A 21,802-nucleotide genomic window follows, 5' to 3' on the forward strand; every position below is an offset into this window, starting at 1 on the left:
GCCACTTCCGGTTTTTTTTTCTGGTGGTTTATTGGAGATAGAAGTCTCATGGTCTCTCCTGCCCGGGCTGGCTTTGAACCACGATCCTCAGATCTCAGCCTCCTGAGTAGCTAGGATTACAGGCGTGAGCCACCCGGCACAGTGACAACTTTTAATAGAATATATTCCTACTTTTTTGTGAACAGAAGAAAAGTGTCTTGAAAATCTGTGGGAACTAGTTGACGTCATCTCTGGGAGGAAAATCAGCAATCATATCTGTCTAGACATTTTTTTGTCCCAGTATTGGAGCTTGTTTGTGGGTACTATCCCCTAGCTTTTTCATTCAAGGCTAGTGGCGATACCACTTCTAGCTTCTTGCTGGTTAATAGAGTTTTACTTTCTTGCCCTATTCCCAGATCTCAGCTCCTGAGAAACTTGGATTACAGGCCAGAGCCACCAGAGCTGAGCTAGACACCTTTCAAATCAACTTGACCTCTGGGTCTACTCCACCAAAGCTTAGTTCAGTTGATTGTACTGGCTCTTGTCTTCATAGAAACATGAGGTTACTGCAGAAGTTTCTGATCAACTTGCAATTGTTTTTCAGTTTTGAAAAACCCAACCATGAAAAATGATTAGACGAACAAAACTACCAAGTCAAATAGCAGGTGTGAAACCAGACGATATATTCCTATTATTTCTTAAATCACAGCTGTCTATGGTACTAACTTCTGGGGCTTATACAGCAGTTAGAAATATATCACTCAACAGGCTGAAATAGTGAATCCAAGTTGGAAGACTATTCAACAGATGGGGTAAAATGTCAGTGTCCTAAACTCTCTTCTGTTCCAATTTGCCTCACAACTTGAGCATGTGAATTGTTTATTTAGCAATTTCTTTTGCAAGAAAAGCTGAAATGTAGAAAACAGCCACCTGATCCAAGCAACAGTTAGCTACTTCCATGATAGCATATTAACACCTATGCATATCCAGTCTTGCCTTCCTTTGTTAATCTTTGATAATCGGGTAACCTTCTTTCCACCTTCACAGTAATGCAAAACAAACTGCAATCCTTCTCATGCCAACGTCATAGTCAATGTTAGATTTACTTCAAAGTAAACATCTCAGTTTGTAGTGTTTATGTATTTCTTGAACATTTAACATGTGAAACCTAGCTTTTATTTTGTTCTGCTACAAGGGCTTGAACTCAGGACTGGGTGCTGTTCCTTAGTTTGTTTTGTGGTCAGTTGTAGGGCTTGAACTCTGGGCTTGGGTGTTATCCGCCAGCTCTTCAGCTCAAGGCTAGCACTCTACTACCTGAGTCACAGCACTACTTCCAGCCTTTCCTGTTTATGTGGTGCCTTGGAATCAAACCCAGGTCCTCATGCATGCATGGCAAGCACTCTTACCCCCCCAGCTCTTTTTGGTCAAGTTTTAGCACTACCACTTGAGCTGCAGCTCCATTTCCAACCCTTTGCTGGAATGGATGTCTCACAAACTTTCCTGCCTGGGCTGGCTTAAACCCAATCCTCAAATCTCAGCCTCCAGAATAGCTATGATTAAGAGCATGAGGTTCTGGCACCCAACAAATGGCAATTTTTATTACCTCTTTCTGGGGGAAACCCAATTGATTTAAGATGTTCTTGTATGTGATGATGAACAGCAGAACCAACCAAAAGGTTAGAACAGGGGAAATGGTCAGAGGAATTATTCCAGTAATCAGAAAGCAATAGTAATTCAATTCCACAGCCTTCCACTCTATAGATGCCTTTTCTGATGTAAATATCATGGTCTCTCTATACCCTACATTTAACAAGAATTGGATCACAGGCATGGAATTCAGATACAGAACACTTCCAGGTTTTACATTCTTGAGCTTCAGCCATTCTGAAGGGTTAATGGGGATAAAAGGAAGTTTAAGAACTAGAGAAGGCTGGGAAGGTGGCTCAGTGGTAGAATGCTTGCCTCGCATGCATGAGGCCCTGGGTTCGATTCCTCAGCACCACATAAACAGAAAAAGCCAGAAGTGGCACTGGGGCTCAAGTGGTAGAGGCTAGCCTTGAGCTGAAGAGCTGAGGGACAGCACCCAGGCCCAGAGTACAAGTCGCACGACCGACAAAAAACAAAACAAACAGAGAAGCAAAAACTTCTTGAAGATAAGAATTGGGCTCCTGGCAATCTTCTTTAAACTCATTTCACATTAAAACTAATCCATGTAACATGGGAAAGCACAAGTTGAGGTGCATTTGAAAAAAGTGCTATTAATAGGTAAAAAACTTGTCAGGTGCCCGTGGCTCAAACCTTTAAAGTTGATCTCACAAGGTTGAGATCAGAAGATCTGGGTTTGAATCCTGCCCTATCAGAAAAGTCCAAAATGGGGCTGGGAAGGTGGCTGAGTGGTAGAGTGCTCACCTTGCATGCATGAGGCCCTGGGTTCAATTCCTCAGCACCACATAAGCAGAAAAAGCTGGAAGTGGCACTGTAGCTCAAGTGGTAGAGCACTAGCCTTGAGCTGAAGAGCTGAGGAACAGCGTCCAGGCCCAGAGTTCAGGTCCCACGACTGAGCAAAGAAAAAAAGAAAAGAGAAAAGAAAAAAAGAACAGTCCAAGATATATATATATATTTTTAATTTTTTTTTTTGTGGCCCATCCTGGGGCTTGAACTCAGGGCCTGGGTACTGTCCCTGAGCCTCTTTGTGTTCAAGGCTAGCACTCTACCACTGGCTTTTTCTGAGTAGTTTATTGAATCATGATCTTTAGATCTCAGCCTCCTGAGGAGCTAGGATTATAGATATAAGCCACCAGTGCCGTTAAGATAGTTTATCTTCAATTAACCAAGAACAAAAAAAGCAGAGCTGAAAGTATGGTACATGTACCAGAGTACCAGTAGCAAGAAAGCCCAGTGAGAGCCTGAGACCATGAGTGCAAGCTTTGAAGCTGGTCCCAAAAAAGGGTCCAAATTTATATATTATTTGAAATATTGAGTGAAGGTAAAATAGCAACCTACATGGAACTAAGATTGTGGACTTAAGCAAAATCAGGGTAGAAACAAAGCAATTTGCAAGGCTGCACTAGTTGGATGTTTCTTCCCAATATCCTTGAGGTGTTAAGTAGAGAACTACATATTTCTCATAACTCAAAGTGTCCCAACTATGCACCTTATGCAACCATCTGAAAACAGTAGTCAGCTATTAAGACCAAGACTCCAAATTAAAGCAACTTGTAAGGGTCACAGAGTAAACAAAATTCATATTCATACCTTGATGACCGCTAATTCTTCTCTACCCTCATAGTCCATCTCAAAAAAGAGAGCTGGACAGAGTGGTGTTAGTGTTACACACTTGAGAGGTGGACAACTGGTATTGTTATTGGTCCACAACAATCAGGGGATAGGGTTGTTTGAGTTCACCAGACTCCCTATCTCAACCAATGGCTTGGCCTGGTAGCATCTGCTCGTCATCCTTCATGATGCAGGAAAGCAAAGTAGAAGGATCCTAATCCAGGTCCAGGCCAGCCCAGGCATAAAGAGATCCTACTTCAAATATAACCAATGTAAAATATGGCGGGGCTCAAGTGGTAGAGTATCTATCTAGCAAGTATGAGGCCTGAGCTCAGCTCAATTTCTCAGTGAGGGTTGGGGGAAGGGTAGGGAGAACTCTGGAACACAACTTCTGATAAAGTCTTTTTAATGGAAAATGTAAAACCCCTTTCAACTTTAATATACAAAGCCATATGTAACACTTGCACTTTAACAAAAGCAAGCCAATGTTTTAAAAAAATACATCATTAAATGTATATATGTATATATTTACAAAGCATATTAAGTTTACTATTTAGCTTTAAAACTTCACATAAATTTTACCAAAATGAGACAATTTTAAATAAATTACACCTTTTGAAAATGTTTAATTTTACAGTCAATAGCTTCAATAAAATATTGAAGTGTCTGTATTTAGTATCTACTTTATATACTTTATATTTTACAAATTTTACAATTATTTGGCAGTAATTTCTGATTATGACATGACTGCTGTGCGAGTCAGCAATTTCCCAAACGCAGGCAATAGCTGGTGTTGGTGTCCTATTCTCACAGTAACTGTCTCAATGTAGTGAAAAATATTAGTTATTTTATTAAACTGTACAAGGGTACATTTACACTTCATCAACAATATAGCGTAGAATTTTCTTTACCAAAAATAAATACATCATTTTAAATCTGGCATTTTCACAAACATCATATACACTATGATACAGAAACTACTATGTAATGCTGTTTTTCAATTCAGCTTGGTTTACAACTAACATTGACTCACAGGAGCTGTGACATATGCTATACTGCTGTGGTGTCAGTAACAAGTATTACTACAAAGAGCATTTCTTGGCACTGATGGTTTTATGAAACTGAAGTTAGTGTGCCTATCACCATTCAGGAAGTAATCCCAGTCTGTGGCCTACAAACATCAACCTGGGCCACATTTAATTTTCTTCCATATCCTCTACTTCCTCTTCATGTATCTTCAAAGTTCTTACCATTTCTTTGACTGCATGATATAAGATATTTTTAACCTGAAAGAGATGTTGATATTTCTAATCACTTGAGAGCTGGAGAGAAATTAACAAATGACAACTGCCAGATTAAAAACAAAATTATTTTATTTTAATTAATTTTTTTTTTTTTTGGTCTAGTCGTGGGGCCTGAACTCTGGGCCTGGGCACTGTCCCTCAGCTCTTCAGCTCAAGGCTAGCGCTCTACTACTTGAGCCACAGCGCCACTTCCGGCTTTTATTTTCTTTTTGCTTATGTGGTGCTGAGGAATCGAATCCAGGGCCTCAGGCATGCAAGGCAAGCACTCTACCACTGAGCCACCTTCCCAGCCCCACAAAATTATTTTAATGGGGATCAAGGCTAGCCAAATATAAAGAAAAGGAAAATGTCAAAGTTAAAAAAAAAAATGATTAAGCCAGGCACTGAGCATGCCTGTAATCCTAGCTACTTAGGAGACTTGAGTTCTGAGGATCGTGGTTTGAAGCCAGCTTGGGCAGGAGAGTCCATAATACTTATCCCCAATTAACCACCAGAAAACCAGAAGTGGTGCTATGGCTCCAAGTGGGTAGAGCACTACCCTTTCATGAAAAAGCTCAGGGACAGCGCCTGGGCCCTGGGTTCAAACCCCATGACCGACAAAACAAAAACAAAAAACATGGTTAAGCCAGAAGTTAAAATAAGGGTCATTAAAATTCATGTAATTAAATGCTGGCATTAATGTTTGGCTGTTATCCTAATGTGACAAACTAATCAATGACTGTCTGACCTGCCTAACCCTACATTTATGTTTTCTGAATATAAAAAGCCCACAGAACAGGACTTGTTAAAATATTAATTTCTTACCTGTAGTTTATCATCATAATTAATTTCTTCCTTTAAAAGTCTCAGTTCCTGTGTTAAATGAAACGACTGTACGAGATGCTCTGGAGACACAAAATCTTCAGTTACCTGAATACAGCTGTGAAAATTCTGTACCTATTCCCAAAAGAAAAGCCATGAAATATAAATCTAAGGCAACAGGAGTGAGACCAATGAACACAAAGGCCAATTCTACCAGAGAATTTTCCCAAACCATCAAATGGATTTCAAAGCAGAAGACCGCACTTGAATGGGAAAGTCATGTCACTGACAAGCTTCATGTGGAGTGACTTTGTAAATGAAATATTTTTAAATGATAAAGAGAAATATCTTTTCCAGGAATCCTTTGGAGAGGCTGATAATCAGATCCTAATTACCAATTTTGTCAAGGTGGACTTTTAAAATGTGAGACTTTAGAAACTTGCTAAGTAGAAAAAAAATCTAGGAGGTACTCAATGAGTATGTTGCTGTTCCTTAGGCTTTCAACAATTTGGTCATTTCAGTGTCACTTACACACCAGAGAAAAGAAATGTAACTTAGTTCATTTGTGAGGAACTGGGATGAAAACTATAGTTCCATACAGATCTACTGACCACAAATGAGTTTCCATTTCCTAGGACTTACTTTGTGCCTTTATTTCAAATTAGCCAATTAAAGAGGCCCTCTAATCTTCTGTGACTCTATTGCAACCGTTTCTACGTTTCCTCTTTCCTGATGAAAAATGGTTTTCTTTAGAAGCCACTCAATATCTGCTGTTCAGCATTTACAGATACTTCATTATTTCTTACATTACTTTCCATTTATGCTCAGTATTAACAGAGGATTTGTATTGTTTTAGGTTGTCTTCAAGTGGTATTTTAAAATGGCATAAAAATTCCTGGGAAAGGAGAAATAATGGAAAACTAAGCATTTAATTCTATTCTAATTTTTAAAAGTTTGCAAAACAAACTTAATTGGGAGTGAGATGAAAAAGAGATAGTAAGTGGGAAATGGAGACTGTGGGAAAGAAAATCTAATTGATGACAGTGTAATGGAATTCCAGAGAGGCTATAATTCCTCCTCTGGACATATGACCACCTGAACGGCTGCTGAAGTCTGCAGAGTTAACTCAAGCACTGTGCCTCTATTGATAACTTGGTAGCATATAAAGCAAATATTCTCTTTCTGTAATCATTAGGCTGTTGGTTCCTCAGAAGAATGAACAGTAGATGCCTCACATTTTCACCATGTCTGTACAGTCTCACTGGCTCTTCATTATTTGTCTGTAGAATAGATGCTCTATTTCACAGAACAGTAGACTATGGATGAGATGTGTTCAGCGCCTGTCCCAAGACAAATCAGCCAATAAATGGCAAGTCAACAGGAGCCCAACTCCTGTGTTGTCTTGTCAAATAGATGCTTTACAGTCTTACATTGACTCTCTCACACCATCAAACACAGTCTCCAAATGCCCTCTTTCTCCTTATGTCTTTATCTGAAAATAGGTTTTAGTATGTTACCCTTTGGTATGTCTAATTCTGGCCTGTCTTAAAAAATCACTGTGGGTCCAAAATTTCTACATGGCTCATTTCTATTTTTTTCTTTATTGATATTTTTATTTGATTCATCCATCATTTTTCTGGTTTCCTTCAGGTCTTTATCCATGGAGTTTCTTTTAGCTCTTTGAGTTTAAGACAGTTGTTTAGTAAATCCAATGTCTGGAATTCCTCAGGGAACATTTCTGTCAATTTAATTTTCCCCTTTGAATGGACCATACTTTCTTTTTTCTTGAAAACTGGGCATCTGTACATTATAATGTGCTAACTTTGGTAATCACATTTTCCCTGCCTTAGTGTTTGCTGCTGGTGACCGCAGAGGGCTATAGGCATTTCTCAGTGACTTTTCCAAACTGTTCAGAAAGGCCGCATTCTCTGTTGGGGGTGTGGTCACTGAAGTCTTGGTTCCATTATTTCAGTGGTCAGCCAGTGCCCTGACAGATTTCCTTAAGTGAAAAATCAGCTGCCTTTTTCTTCATCAAATGGGCTCTTGGTTACTCTAAGTACTGGGATTACATTCCAGAGTTCTGAAAGTTTTCAGTCAGTCTTTGCCAGTTTATGGTCCTTTTAAGAATGTTGTTTTTCAGAATGGCGATGTTTATAAATGCTTAAAAGTTGCTATATGTTTCTGAACAACCCCCATCTGATGTTCTGCTGAAAGGCTTGAGGTTGAAGAGACAATGTTCAGCTTTGAAGCAGAATAAAAGTTAACTTCCCATTCAACTTACCCCTTTTCTTTTGCAATGTGTGAGTCATTTTAATTTCGCTTTCCAGACCAAAACTGCCTTAATAATATTTGCCTTAAAGGATCAGTTGAAATCAATGGATAATTAAGAAAATATAATTTTTTCATGTTCATAGCAGAAAGGTTATCATCTCAACACTATGATTGCTATATATGCAGCTATTTCTGAAAACTAAGTGTGAAAAATAATTTGGTAATTCAAATGTGCAGTCTTAACATAAACTCCTTAGGAATGATGAAAAATAATCTAGTAAGACAGTTTAGGGCAACTTTATTATTGATGATCTAGGGCTTTCACATCCTTGGTCATATTTACCAACACAAGATTTTTAAGTTTGTAATCTGAGTTTTTGTTTTTTTCCCCTCTTAAAGAGTATAGAGAACTGTGGCTATCATACTTTCCTTCAGGTTCCTAAGACACATTTCTAGACTCTACTGAATAGTGCAGCTACTATTCTCAGTTTGTTTTCTGGATATACTCAACTGCTCACAGGCCTAGAACGTTGCTTCTTTTCTAGCATTGCTATCTGCTGCAATATAGTATCACTTGGTTGAAACAAGTTTTTTGGGTTTTTTGGGGGGTCGGTCGTGGGCCTGAACTCTGGGCCTGGGCACTGTCCCTGAGCTTTTCAGCTCAGGGCTAGCACTCAACCACTTGAGCCACAGTGCCACTTCCAGCTTTCTCTGCTTATGTGGTGCTAAGGAGTCGAACCCAGGGCCTCATGCATTCAAGGCAAGCACTCTACCACCGAGCCACCTTCCCAGCCCTGAAACAAGTTTTTGATAGGTGCCTATTGTTTGTAAAGGCTTCCTATTTCACAGTCATTCACTGGACAGTAACATTAGCAAGGCTTAGAAATTTGTTAGAAATGTAAAATTTCAGGTTCTCCCCTCCCAAACTCAATAAATGCAAAACTCTAGGGGATGAGTACAGCAATGTGTGCTTGATGAAGACCTCTCGAAAATTCTTATGCCAAAGAATGAGAAACATATTTATAGAGTCTAGGATTACTTCAAGAGTCATTTGTGGTCTACTAGGGTAATGTTGAACCATCAATGAACAGTTTATAGAGCCTCTAAGGACTAAAAAGGTAGTAAAAATTAATATCAAACCAAAGTTAGTAGATATGAAGAGATGTGTAACTTTGCACCCTCCAAACAGAGTAACAAACAAAACCGCATTGTAATTATCCTATGCATACACGAAATTAATATCAAACCAAAGTTAGTAGGTATGAAGAGATGTGTAACTTTGAATTCTGCTACTTCTAAGTCAGAGATAGCACCCTCCAAACAGAGTAACAAACAAAACCGCATTGTAATTATCCTATGCATACACGAAATTAATATCAAACCAAAGTTAGTAGGTATGTAACTTTGAATTCTGCTACTTCTAAGTCAGAGATAGCACCCTCTAAACAGAGTAACAAACAAAACCGCATTGTAATTATCCTATGCATACACGAAGCAGATAGAAATACCTATTTTTAAAGATGGCAATTTGCATGCCCAGCTATGCATCACAAAACATAAAAAGTTTTGTCTTGCAGCATTCAGCAACATTTCCCAGCAGACCTCAGAATAGAACTTGCCAGTTTATTTTGGTGTATCATCTTTTATTACAGATGAAATTTGCTTCTCATAATAGCTATTAACTTTCTATCAATCTTAAAACGTTTTCTGACATACATATGTGCATAGTGAAAATTGGAAGTTATTTTCCAGCCCATATAAACTTTCTGAAGTAGGCAAAGACACGTATACAAAGCAGTCAGATTTAGTATGACTGTGCAAACACCTTATACAGACACATTTGTGTTATAGGAAGCCATACTTACTTTCATCTGCTTTTGTAAAAATGATGTTGTAAGAACCTATTTTCAGATCTTCTATACAAAACAGACTGTACAAATATGCCTATTTGTACATATACACGTAAGACTTATTAGTAAAGTCACAAAACAGACAAGTAAGTAGAATGTTCTAGGCAAGAAGAGGGAGCAATGGAAAAAGCCAAATCTTGGGCTAGGGCATGATTCGGTAGTATACTGCTAATGCCAATGACCTATCTTTGACTCTAAGCATTACAAGTAAGCAGAAAAGCAAAAACACAACAAAAGCCTGTACAACTTTGACTTCATAAAGTTTACATTCTAGTGAGGAGTGCAAGACAATGAAAAAATAAAACATAAATTACATTAGATGATAAAATGAAAAATCAGAAAAAATGATAAAAATAAAGATCGTGGGGGTAGGAATGTTTCATATTGTGTGTGAAAACAGCAAAGCAAAATAATTAGGAGAGTAAGGGTATATTTGTGTGTGCATGCACACATTCATGTGTTAAGATAAACACAAACAGCACAGATATAGACTGAGGATTTGTACAAGTAGGGTTTAACATATATTCTCTCTATATATAAAATGTACCCCCCACCAAACTCACCTCCATTCCACTCTCTCATCTCCCTATAATCCCTTCTTAAAAACAATTTCCATAGGTTTTCTCACTCTTCCTATCCCCTTCTTAAAAATACCAAAAAATGCCATCAGGTTTTCATTGTCCTTATTTCACACATGGATATAAAGTACTTTGACTATATTCACCCTCACCTTGACCATAAACCAACCCTTCCCACCTTCCAACATAAGGTATTTTCTTTTCTGAAACTGGTGGAGATTTTTTGTTTTGTTTCTTTTGCATATGCTGGTACTGGGGCTTAAACTCAGGGCCTCATACTCTCACTTGCCTTTTTTTTAATTGCTTTACTCACAGCTGGTATTCTAACACTGTGCCACATCTGCAATTCTAGATTTTTGATGGTTAATTGGAGATTAGAGTTTCCCAGATTTACCTGGCTTCTGATCTCCAGCTTCCTGAGAGGCTAGGACTATAGGCATGAGCCATTAGCTCCCAGTTTTTATGAAGTTTTGAACAGTGGTATGTGAACTTTTTTTTTGGTAGGTTATGGTGCTTGAACTCTGGGCCTGGGCTCTTCAGCTCAGGGCAAGAATATGCTACTTGAGCCACAGCGCCACTCCTGGCTTTCTGGTGGATAATTGGAGCCCGAGCTGGCTTTGAACCATGGTCCTTAGATCTCAGCCTCCCGAGTAGCTAGGATTATATGACTGAGTCACTGGTGCCTGGCTTCTTTTGCCTTTTGCTCTCTTCCTCCTTCTCATTTGTCTCTCTCTCTAGCTCCTCTGTACTTCTCCTTCTCCCTGCCGCCCCAACCCCCATCCGTGTCTCTGCTGGTATTAGGGCTTGGGCACTGTCCCTTAGTTTTGGTACTTGAGGCTAATGTTCTATAACTTGAGCCACAACTCTTCTTCCTGTTTTATGCTTGTTCATTGGAGATAAGAGTCTCGTGAACTTTACTGTCCAAGCTGGTCTTGATCCTCTAAATCTCAGCCTCTTGTGTAGCTAGGATTATAGGCATGAGCCACTGGGGTTGACTGGGCAGTAGGATTCTTATTTAAAAAAAAATCTATAGTAATATAGGTGGTTCTTTGATTGAATAAATGTTCAATTCCTCTAAATAAAAATAAGCTATTTCTGGTAAGCAGCTAGCTAGAAAGCAAAACAAATGTTGAGTGAATCCTAATTACATATGAATCGCAAATGTTAAATCTCTAAAATGTTCATAAGTCCATAGGAACAAAAAAAACCATTTAACATACATATATATTTCTATGAAGTTATAGAAAAAGGCACATTTGTGTTTTATATTTTGCTATCACAGGGCTGGAAGTGTAACTCAAGTGGTACCAGGGCCTGCCTACCAAAGGGTAAAATGCCAGGACCACCAAAAAGTTTTTTTTTTAATCACAAATGCCATGAGGTATAAAAATGATGAAACTAATAGCATAAAAGCAACTTTTATAACTTAGAACCCACTGAGGCAAACAAGCTTTTGTTGGTGAAAGTGGCTTTTATGGTGGAATATGGGCTCCGTTCAACCTATAAAAATGTGCTGTAAGGGCTGGGAAGGTGGCTCAGTGGTAGAGCACTTCCCTTGCAAGCCTGAGGCCCTGGGTTCGATTCCTCAGCACCACATAAGCAAAAAATAAAAAGCCGGAAGTGGTGCTGTGGCTCAAGTGGTAGAGCGCTAGCCTTGAGCTGAAGAGCTGAGGGACAGTGCCCAGGCCCAGAGTTCAGGCCCCACAACCGGACCCAAAAAAAAAAAAAAGCTGGAAGTGGAGCTGTGGCTCAAGTGGTAGAGTGCTAGCCTTGAGCTGAAGAGCTGAGGGACAGTGCCCAGAAAAAAAAAAAAAAGCTGGAAGTGGAGCTGTGGCTCAAGTGGTAGAGTGCTAGCCTTGAGCTGAAGAGCTGAGGGACAGTGCCCAGGCCCAGAGTTCAGGCCCCACGACCGGATCAAAAAAAAAAAAAAAAATCTGCTGTAAACTTGAAATTTCATTTTCCATTATTCCTATCACCTAATCTATGTCACACATCAAGCTACATTAAAAAATAAGATCAGGCATTTATGCATTTATTTGTGATGGGATGTTTCAGTTCTATGGATCCATAGCTAATATAAATTATATACCATCATACTTTAGAAGGATTATTATGTTAGTGCACTAGACAAAGGAAGTAAATTTAAAACCTGATAAAAGCTCTTGGATATTCCCTCTTTACTGACCCTTTTGAAAAAAGCCTCACTAATGAAAATGAAAATGAACACATAGTTTGCTCTACTTCTAAAATGGGTCTTAAATATTACAATTTCAATCCCCCAAATCAGAAATAATACATAAATGGGACTGACTCATGTTAAAACCATTTGAACTCACTGAATAATTACATTAGATTTTTTTAAACACAAGAATGCCTTTTTACAGATTTAATGGAAACAGATTGGTGTAGGTCAATTTCATATTTACAGCTTCTTTCATTTTTATCTATACCTAGAAACATTTATTTTCCCCCCAAAATAGCTCTTTTGGTATTTTAGAATTAAGTTTGTGTGTACCTGATGAAGTGCTCCAGCTGGTAAAACAATGGCATCACCAAGAAACTGGATAAGAGTACAAGTTCTGACTCCATATTCTTCAAGCAGTCTTTGGCGAAGCTTTTTATTCACATACCAGCTTTGGTCACGTATTGGATCATGTTCTGGTAGAACTTCAAGGCCTTGTTCTTTTGAAATCTGAAATAAGGATTAAAATAGAAATAAAAAATAAATAATAAAATTAAACCTCAAATAAAGTAATGGAAATGGAAATACTACTCAGTAAACTTTTCATCTTCTTATAATAAATCCTGTTCTCTGAATATTATGAAACAATGAAAATACATTCTGTAATAATCTTAAAAGCCAAATGATAGTAAAACAACATAGTACAGTGAAGTAGTGCTAATACCATTTCCTTTTCACCAATTAGTTCTATTATTAAATGCTCATCTAGTTAGTTTCCTTTTTCGTTGTTGTCAGTCATAGGGCTTGAACTCTGTCCCCGAGCTCCTTAGCTTAAGGTGAGTGTTCTACCAGTTGAGCCACAGTATCACTTCTGGTTTTATGACAGTTAACTGGAGATAAGAGTTTCATGGACTTTGCTGACCAGGCTGGCTTTGAACCGTGATCCTCAGATTCACCTGAGTAGCTAGGATTACAAACATGAGGCCACTGGTGCCCACTTATGTTTTTTTTTAAAGAAATGTACAAAGATGAAATCTATCTCAAGAGAATCTTTCACTAACCAATAAAATAAACTGCTTTCAGAAGCACACATTACATTTTAGATAAAAATATTGGTGTGTAAATCAGAATAAGATGGTAGTTACAAGGCTTCTTCACATTGTCTACAGAAAGAGTTTTTGAAATTATAACAAAATGAGCAACAATGTGGATTCTAGAAAAGAAATTCCCCAAAACTAATTTTATCCCTGATTATTCAACATATATTTTTCATTACAAACTATGTGTCTTGTGTTGTGAAAGCTCTGGTCATCCTTGAGGGACTGGACCTTTTTCCTGTCCTGAGATAGGCTTTGGTGAACAATACCAGCATACCAACAAAGCTACATTCTCTCTAAAGGCTGTTAAGATCCTTCCTTGTTTCTTCTAACATCATTTTTTCCTTGTTTCTTGTAACATCGTTTTCAATGACTTTATTTGCATTTACTAGTTGTACAAGGAGTATTATTGTGATATTTCCAAACATGTATATAATGAATCCACCCCCCCCCCCCAGAAAATCTCTTAAATCACTCTTCCTTACACCTCTCTCTCTCAAAAGAATTTCAACCCAAGTACTAGTGACTCAATACCTAATCCTAGCTACTCAAGGAGCCTGGGATCTAAGGAACCGGATTCAAAGTAAGTCCTGAAAGGAAAACCCACAATACGCTTATCTTCAATTAACTACCAAACAGCTAAAAGTAGAGTTAGGACTCAAGTGATAAAAGTGCCAGCCTTGAGTGAAATAATGAAGTTTAAGCCCTAGTCCTCACACAAATGAACAAAAATATCGACAGGTTTCATTGCCAAACTGAAACATGCTTTAAAAAAAATCCCATCTCCTTGAGCTAAGTTATTTAATGATTTTATATGTAGCGCAATTACAAATGACTCTATATTCCAAAATTACTAAATCCTTGTGCAGTGTGAAAAGATTAGCTACAACATAAACTATACCTTTTGAAGAAATTCTCTTATCTTATCAACATCTTTTCCAGCATAGATATGCCATAGAGCACCAGGTATTTCAGTTGAGTCCTTTAATCTTTTTCTTAAAATGTCATCCAGGTCTTCTTCCTCAAACTTCTTTAATATTCCTGAAACACAGAAGGATATTATTAAATTGGTTAGTACCATAAAAAGCCAAACCTTCTAAAATTATCAAAGTATCAAGTTCTTGACTGGAATTCATACTCTTATAGAGTCTCACCCAGTTAAATTTTCAAAAATGTTAGAATAGAGAATTTGGGAGTTCTGTCTTCCATGTAACACTGATAAGAGTGAAGTCTTGAGAAATCTTTAAACATTTAAAAGTTAATTCTTTGGTTGTCTTTCTTTCTTTTTTTGTCAGTTGTAGGGCTTGAACTCTGGGCCTGGACACTGTCCTTGAGTTCTTCAGCTGAAGGCGAGTGGCTCTACTTTAGCCACAGCGCCACTTCCGGTTTTCTGAAGCTAAAAGTCTCAGAATTTCCTACACATCTTAGCCTCCTGAGTAGCTAGGTTTGCAGGTGTGAGCCACCAGCGAGCATCCAGCTCTTTGGTTGTCTTTACCTAAACTTTAAGTTTTTTTTTTTTGGTTGGTCATGGGGCTTGAACTCAGGGTCTGGGCATTGGCCCTGAGCTCTTTTATTCAAGGCTAGTGCTCTACCACTTTGATCCATAGCTCCAATTCTGGTTTTTGAGTGATTAACTAGATATAAGAGTTTCAATGGGACTTTTCTCTCTGGGCTGACTTCAAGCCATTATTCTTAGATCTCAGCCTTCTGAGTAGCTATAATTACAGATGTGAGCCACTAGCACCAGGCCATGTCATTTTTAATGGTGTCCGTAAGTGTTTGCAGGTTATGCTAATACTTAAAACATGTAAAGAATTTTCTTCCACCTGAAACAGCTGTCTTTTGTTCCATTTATTTTCAGTAAACCACAGTGCATAAGATAGAAAATTGAATAGTTTGTATTCAATTGTTTTTCTGCCTGTCCTAAGGAGGAGGTTCCTATAATACCAAGTATAATGTTTAATAATTTCCAAAGGACTTTTATTAATTAGTTGCCCTTATAACTATTATAAAGTAGGCACCTCTAGCTTATATTTGAACAGTTTACAAAGATAAAAAAAGAAGCATTTCTCAATTCTGTAACTAAATAAAAAATTATTCATTCTGAGTACATTTCATATTTTATTGTGATTAATCTGTAATCAAATGATTCAAAACAAAGCTGTGATTTTAAGAAAATGTCAGGCAATAATTCTGAAACTCTCACAATACAAAAATCTTCAAATAGATGGGTATAGAGATAAAAATATTTTAGAAGTACACAAATGAAAGTATTAACTGCGGTTATTTCCTATGTGTATCTACAAGAAGCTCTTGAAATATCGTAAATATTGCCTACTTCTAAGGCTATATCAGATGTTTTCTACATATGCACAGCAAAATCTTTTTTTTTTTTTTTGTTAAGTTGTAGGGCTTAAATTCTGGGCCTTGGCACTGTCCCTCAGCTCTTCAGCTCAAGGCTAGAGCAGTCTACCACTTGATCCACAGTACCACTTCCAGTTTTCTTGTGGTTAATTGGAGGTAAGAGTTTCACAGACTTTTCCTGCCTGGGCTGGCTTTGAATGGTGATCTTCAGATCTCAGCCTCCTGAGTAGCTAGGATTATAAGTGTGAACCACCAGCACACAGCTAAAATCTTTTTGCAAGGATTCATTTCAAAAATTGAGAGAGAGAGAATACAGACCAATTGGTTCAGTCCTCAAATGTTATCTGTAACAAATTCTTTCAAAATCGTAAGATAAGTTAGAACAATACTAAAAGCTAAAGAACACTATAAAAGACTATCATTTTCTATGTCCTTCTGGGACAAATCTAAAATTTTTCTAAGGAAATAATGGCTGGTGTCTTATAAATGTCCTATTAACAAAATTGTAAGTAGGAAGCCACGGATTGGTGATAGATGGTTATGAGGGCAGGAGTAATAGGATGATTGAAAGTATCAAAGGATGCTTTTGTCTATCAGTCATTTATCCATCTATCCATCATCCATCCATCCACCCATCCATCCAGTGCATGTACTCAGGCAGAGCCAGGGACCCTGTATATGACAGATAAGTGACCTATCTTATAAGTCTGTTCTTATTTTGACGATAAGAAGCCAGTGTACTTTTAAGACCTGTAAGTATGTATCTATAAAGGAGGGCGTAAGTTATTGATCAATTATTCAGAGAGGAATCCAAAGAAGGGAAATTAAAACCTAACTATTAGGCACAAATGTAACTTCTACAATAGTGTAGTAGTATATTCTTCTTTCTGATCCTTGGAGGATGGGTAGGAAAATGCTTGAGGCAAACATAGTATCTCCATCATCTCTACAGAGCTGCAGTCTATTCTTCAACAGGTGTTGAAAATGAGTTTCACAATACATTTTCATAACCACAATGCAGTCAATAACAAATTTATAAAATTTGTTACATAAAAAAGGAATTTTCAAATAATGAAGATTAGAGGATCCCCACACCTACTGCAAACAGATTTGAAACCTTTACTGTCAATCCATAAGCTAGTATTCACCATAGTATTGTTATTCAACTATTAAAACCACTATTATTTAGCTTCCTTACCTGCTTTTGAAATAATCCCATTTCCTTTTGCTATGCCAACATAGACTAGAATATTTACAACATCAGAAACTTCAATATGAAGATTTGTTGTTCCTATATCATGATCTTTAGCCGCAGCTACACCTGTATATAAAATAAGATTTTGTTTTTGACAAAATATAATATATAGGGTATTTCTCCTAAATCAGATCTATCAGAATGATTCATTATAGTTTGAGCTTAATGAGCCTGCTTCTAAAAGCCACATCCCATTATAATACTCTATTATAAAGCAAATCAATAAAAAAGTAAAGATTATTTTGAAAGGTAAATTAGCAGGTACTTAATACTGGCTGTTAATTTCTAACATACTGATTGATATAAAACAAATTTTCAATAGAATTGCAACTCTGATCATAGTAGCCCAACAGGCAATAAATGGATAAAGAAAACAAAATTTGAGCCGGGCGCTGGTGGCTCAAAGCTGTAATCCTAGCTACTCAGGAGGCTGAGATCTGAGGATTGTGGTTCAAAGCCAGCCCGTGAAGGAAATCACTAGCAAACCGGAAGTGGCGCTGTAGCTCAAGTGGTAGAGCGCTCGCCTTGAGCTGAAGAGCTGAGGGACAGTGCCTAGGCCCAGAGTTCAAGCCCCAGGACCAACAACAACAAAAAAAATCAGAAAACAAAATTTGTGTGTGCACGCTCATGTACATACTCCATGAAATATTTATCAGCCATAAAGGAAAATGAAATTTATGGCATTTGTAAGAAAATAGACTAATCTGAAGAACATTATATTTAATGAGGTAAGGCAAGCTCAAAAGAGCCAAATGTTTCTCAATCCCGAAGCACAGACCTAAAATGATCATGGGATGACAGTAATAGTAATGGGACATGAGATTAAGATGAAAGATAGGGGAAAATGAGTAGAGACTCAGACATGATGATGAAGAACATTGTACATGTATTTATAAAAGAACACAGCATAATGAAGCCCACCAAAAGCAGTTCAAAAGATGAGTACATTAAGGAGGAAGAAGAGAAATGGGAATATGGCAAAATGGTTAAATCTGGTCATAAATAGGAAAAAAAAGTTGTTAAAAACTAAAGTAAGATTAAGACATATTACCTTTGGGGAGATTGTTAAAATCCTATTTAACTACAAACTTGTGAAAGAAATGTAAAATTATACTTACCATAGGCACTACACAACCTGGGTCCTAGATCAGGACGTACAAAGAATCCTGGCAAATGAGAGGCCAAGTTGAATTTTCCTTCTGGATTACAATATTCTGGCAATGGTAGACTTTTTAAAAGATCTTCATATCTGAAGAATTAAGATTTGTATTTTTAAGTGCCTTCAGATATTTACTTTTCAAGTTGTTGAAAATGACATAAAATATTTCTGTAAGATTATCAGCACTTTTCCTTGACTTCCTTCAAAGTTTAGATAAATGTACTACACACAGGCAGACATAAAATACAAGTAATACTAATTCCATTTCCCTAAACCCTAAAAATTAACAACTCCAAGAGAAGGGAGACCCTAAACCAAATTCTGTGTTTGTTCTTTGGGTGATCATGGGGCTTGAACTCAGGGCCTAGCCTAGGAGCTGTCCCTGAGTTCTTTGCTCAAGGCTAATGTTTTACTACCTTTTCTTTTTTTTTTTTTTTTGGGGGGGGGGTCTGGTCGTGGGACCTGAACTCTGGGCCTAGGCACTGTCCCTCCACTCTTCAGCTCAAGGCTAGCACTCTACCACTTGAGCCACAGTGCCACTTCTGCCTTTTTCTTTTTGCTTATGTGGTGCTGAGGAATTGAACCCAGGGCCTCATGCATGCAAGGCAAGCGCTCTACCACTGAGCCACCTTCCCAGCCTGTTTTACTACTTTTAAGCCATAACTCCACTCTTTTTTTTTTTAAATATGACTTATCTTTCCTTACTGCCTTAACATAAAGAATTGTTCTTAACAATTTTCTTGCCCCTGCTGAGGCTACAGATTGTTTTGTTAAAAATGGTAGTTTAATACTACTTTTATTGCCAGGCCAGACACTTACAGGTTACATCTTTAATTCTAGCTACTCATAAGCTGACAATCTGAGGTTTGAGGTTCAAAGTCAGCATGGGGAGGAAAGTCTATGAGACTCTTAAATCCAATAAACTTTCTGTTGTTGTTGGTCATGGGGCTTGAACTCTGGGTTTGGGCACTGGCCCTAAGCTCTTCAGCAAGGCAAGCACTCTGCTACTTCTGGCTTTCTGGTGGTTAACTGGAAGAGTTACGGCCTTTCCTACCCAGGGTGGCTTTGAACTGCAATCCTCAGACCTCAGCCTCCTGAGTAGCTAGGATTATAGGCATGAGCCACTGCGCACTTGACTCAATAAATAAATGAGGCCATAAGTGGAACTGTGGCTCATGTGGTAGAACACTAACTTCGAGCAAAAAGGCAGGGACAGTGCCCAGGACCTGAGTTCAAGCCCCAGGACAAGCATGCATGTGTATATGTACATGCAAGCAGACACATGCACACACAATTACTGGGAAATGAAAACACTGAAAAGTTAATATGTCCCCGGGGGATAATCTCAGAACATAAAACAAAGAGTCAAAATGAAGAGTACCAAAAATATACCTTGCAGGCATCATAGTCTTGAAGTCTTCTCCTGAAGGGCAGTCTTTTAATTTCAAAACCACTGTTTCTCCACTTTTGTTTCTCTGTCGTTCTATGAAAAAAACAGTTAATTATTAAAAGTATATTCCTCTATTTTATTTTTATTAATATTTGAGGAAAAAGAGATGTAAATGCCTGATTCGACTTCTGTACATATGTTCAGTGAATGCTTATTGACTTTATTTCCGATGTACTTAACATTAAGACTATTTCTTTATTTACAAAAAATACACTCAGAGACAGCATTACCCACTGGTAGAATCTTTAAAAAGTTGTATCTTTTATAAATTCTCTTTTGCTAACATTAGTATTACATTCATAGTTACTTTTCAAAGTGTTTTAGGTCAATTATCTAGTTTAATACCATAATTTTATAGGACTATCCAAAAGTTCCTCAAATATTAGGAAACTTACATAAATGAGTTCTTTAAAGTCAAAGGAAATTAGTGCCAAAATTAAAATAGGAATCATTTGTCTCCACTTACTTTTTCTTTAAGGCAACAAATAATATAGAAGTTTCTGAGATTGAAATCTTATTAAGTTGTTTATAATCTATAATTTTAGGCATATATGATTATGTAAACATTCAACGAGTAAAAAAGAAAAACCTACTTGAAACTTCTTCAAAACCATCCCAGAATTCCTTAACATTGGTGTTAGAAATAATGCTGTCTTTGCAGTTTAGTAAATCAGCTTGGTGGTCTCCAAAATCAAGACTAATTGATTCAGCCTTCCACAAGCTAATGTTCATTTTCTTATGCACTCCAGAAACCACTGCAGGCTTATAAGTAAAGAAACAAATAACAATTAAAATGTATACAGAAACTGCAAGATTTGTTTTAAGTGCACATACAACAGTTATTAGATTTCAGGACTAATAGAAAATTTCTGAGTCTAAAGAATTTAAAAATACTTTTTGAAGATGTTACAATACATTGTGAAAGAAAAAGAATGAGAAAAATGCCCCAAATAGTACATTTTTAAAATAAATGATAATTTTCAGAAAAGTGAGAAAGGTGCTATTAATAACAACAGCTTAGGGCTGGGAAGATGGCTCAGCGGTAGAGCGCTTGCCTTGCATACATGAGGCCCTGGGTTCGATTCCCCAGCACCACATAAGCAAAAAGAAAAAAAAGCACAAGTGGCACTGTGGCTCAAGTGGTAGAGTGCTAGCCTTGAGCTGAAGAGCTGAGGGACAGTGCCCAGGCCCGGAGTTCAGGCTCCACGACCGAACCCAAAACAAAACAAAAACAAACAAAAAAATAACAGCTTAGCATCAGAGATAAATTTTAGGCTGTTCTACCTATAGGCTAATTTTTGTAAGGCAAATATATACTGTTTCTTTGTAAGTACACAATATAGGTTAGAAAGATTTCAAAGTAAAACTATATGCAGTTTAGACTAAAGTATAATTATATACATCCTGAGTTAATAATAATATCACTTAAAATACATTTTACCTTTCTTTAAAGAATCATAATAAATGAAAACATTAAACATTTAGTAGTAACATCAGATTTTGTCTAATGACTGATCTTTGAAAGTAAATCTCTTAGATCTCATGACTTCAACTTCTTTCAAGACTTAGTTGAGAAACTCAAGATGTGAATATTTATTCCATTTAAAAGCATCAATAAGCTATATTAAAAAATTCATCCGATATACTGCTTGCAAATTTTTAAAAAGAACCACCAATGGGGTTGGAGGTGTGGCTCAAGCTGTAGTTTGTCTAGCAAGCACAAAGCCCTAAGGATCAAATACCAAAGATTAAAAAAAAAAAGGAGAGAGAAAAACAACACCCCAAACTAAACAGATGTGAAGTTGTGGAATATAGAAAACCTAAGAAGTTAAGAAACCTAAAATGCAATAGGTAGAATACCAAAGATAATTAAAAAGTGGTACCATAAAAACACAGTAATCTCAAACCACAATTTATAATCTCAAAATTAAAAAAAAAATCACATAAGCAAAGTCTAGTTCATTACTTGGCTGAATGCTTTCTTAATCACCCTTTCAGGGGCTGGGAAAGTGGCTCCGTGGTAGAGCGCTTTGCCTTGCATGCCTGAGGCCCTGGGTTTGATTCTTCAGCACCACATAAACAAAAAGAAAAAAGCCGGAAGTGGCGCTGTGGCTCAAGTGGTAGAGCGCTAGCCTTGAGCTGAAGAGCTGAGGGACAGCGCCCAGGCCCAGAGTTC

At 37.4% G+C, this 21,802-nt stretch overlaps 1 protein-coding gene across 3 annotated transcripts in view; it reads right to left on the reverse strand.

Moving 5' to 3' along the window:
* Nucleotides 1–3,644: 3,644 nt before the first annotated feature.
* Jmjd1c (jumonji domain containing 1C) overlaps nt 3,645–21,802 on the reverse strand; it is a 183,355-nt gene continuing 165,197 nt past the window's right edge. For all 3 annotated transcript variants that reach the window (XM_013017119.1, XM_013017118.1, XM_013017117.1), the window contains 8 exons: nt 20,220–20,388; nt 19,569–19,659; nt 18,136–18,266; nt 16,961–17,083; nt 14,300–14,439; nt 12,635–12,811; nt 5,364–5,495; nt 3,645–4,541 (listed from right to left, as the gene is read on the reverse strand). In XM_013017119.1, the coding sequence (XP_012872573.1) occupies nt 4,452–4,541; nt 5,364–5,495; nt 12,635–12,811; nt 14,300–14,439; nt 16,961–17,083; nt 18,136–18,266; nt 19,569–19,659; nt 20,220–20,388 (1,053 nt within the window). In that variant the 3' untranslated portion in view covers nt 3,645–4,451. The remainder of the gene's footprint in view (nt 4,542–5,363; nt 5,496–12,634; nt 12,812–14,299; nt 14,440–16,960; nt 17,084–18,135; nt 18,267–19,568; nt 19,660–20,219; nt 20,389–21,802) is intronic.

The sequence above is a fragment of the Dipodomys ordii genome, unplaced genomic scaffold, assembly GCF_000151885.1.
Source record: "Dipodomys ordii isolate 6190 unplaced genomic scaffold, Dord_2.0 Scaffold34, whole genome shotgun sequence".
NCBI lineage: Eukaryota > Metazoa > Chordata > Mammalia > Rodentia > Heteromyidae > Dipodomys > Dipodomys ordii.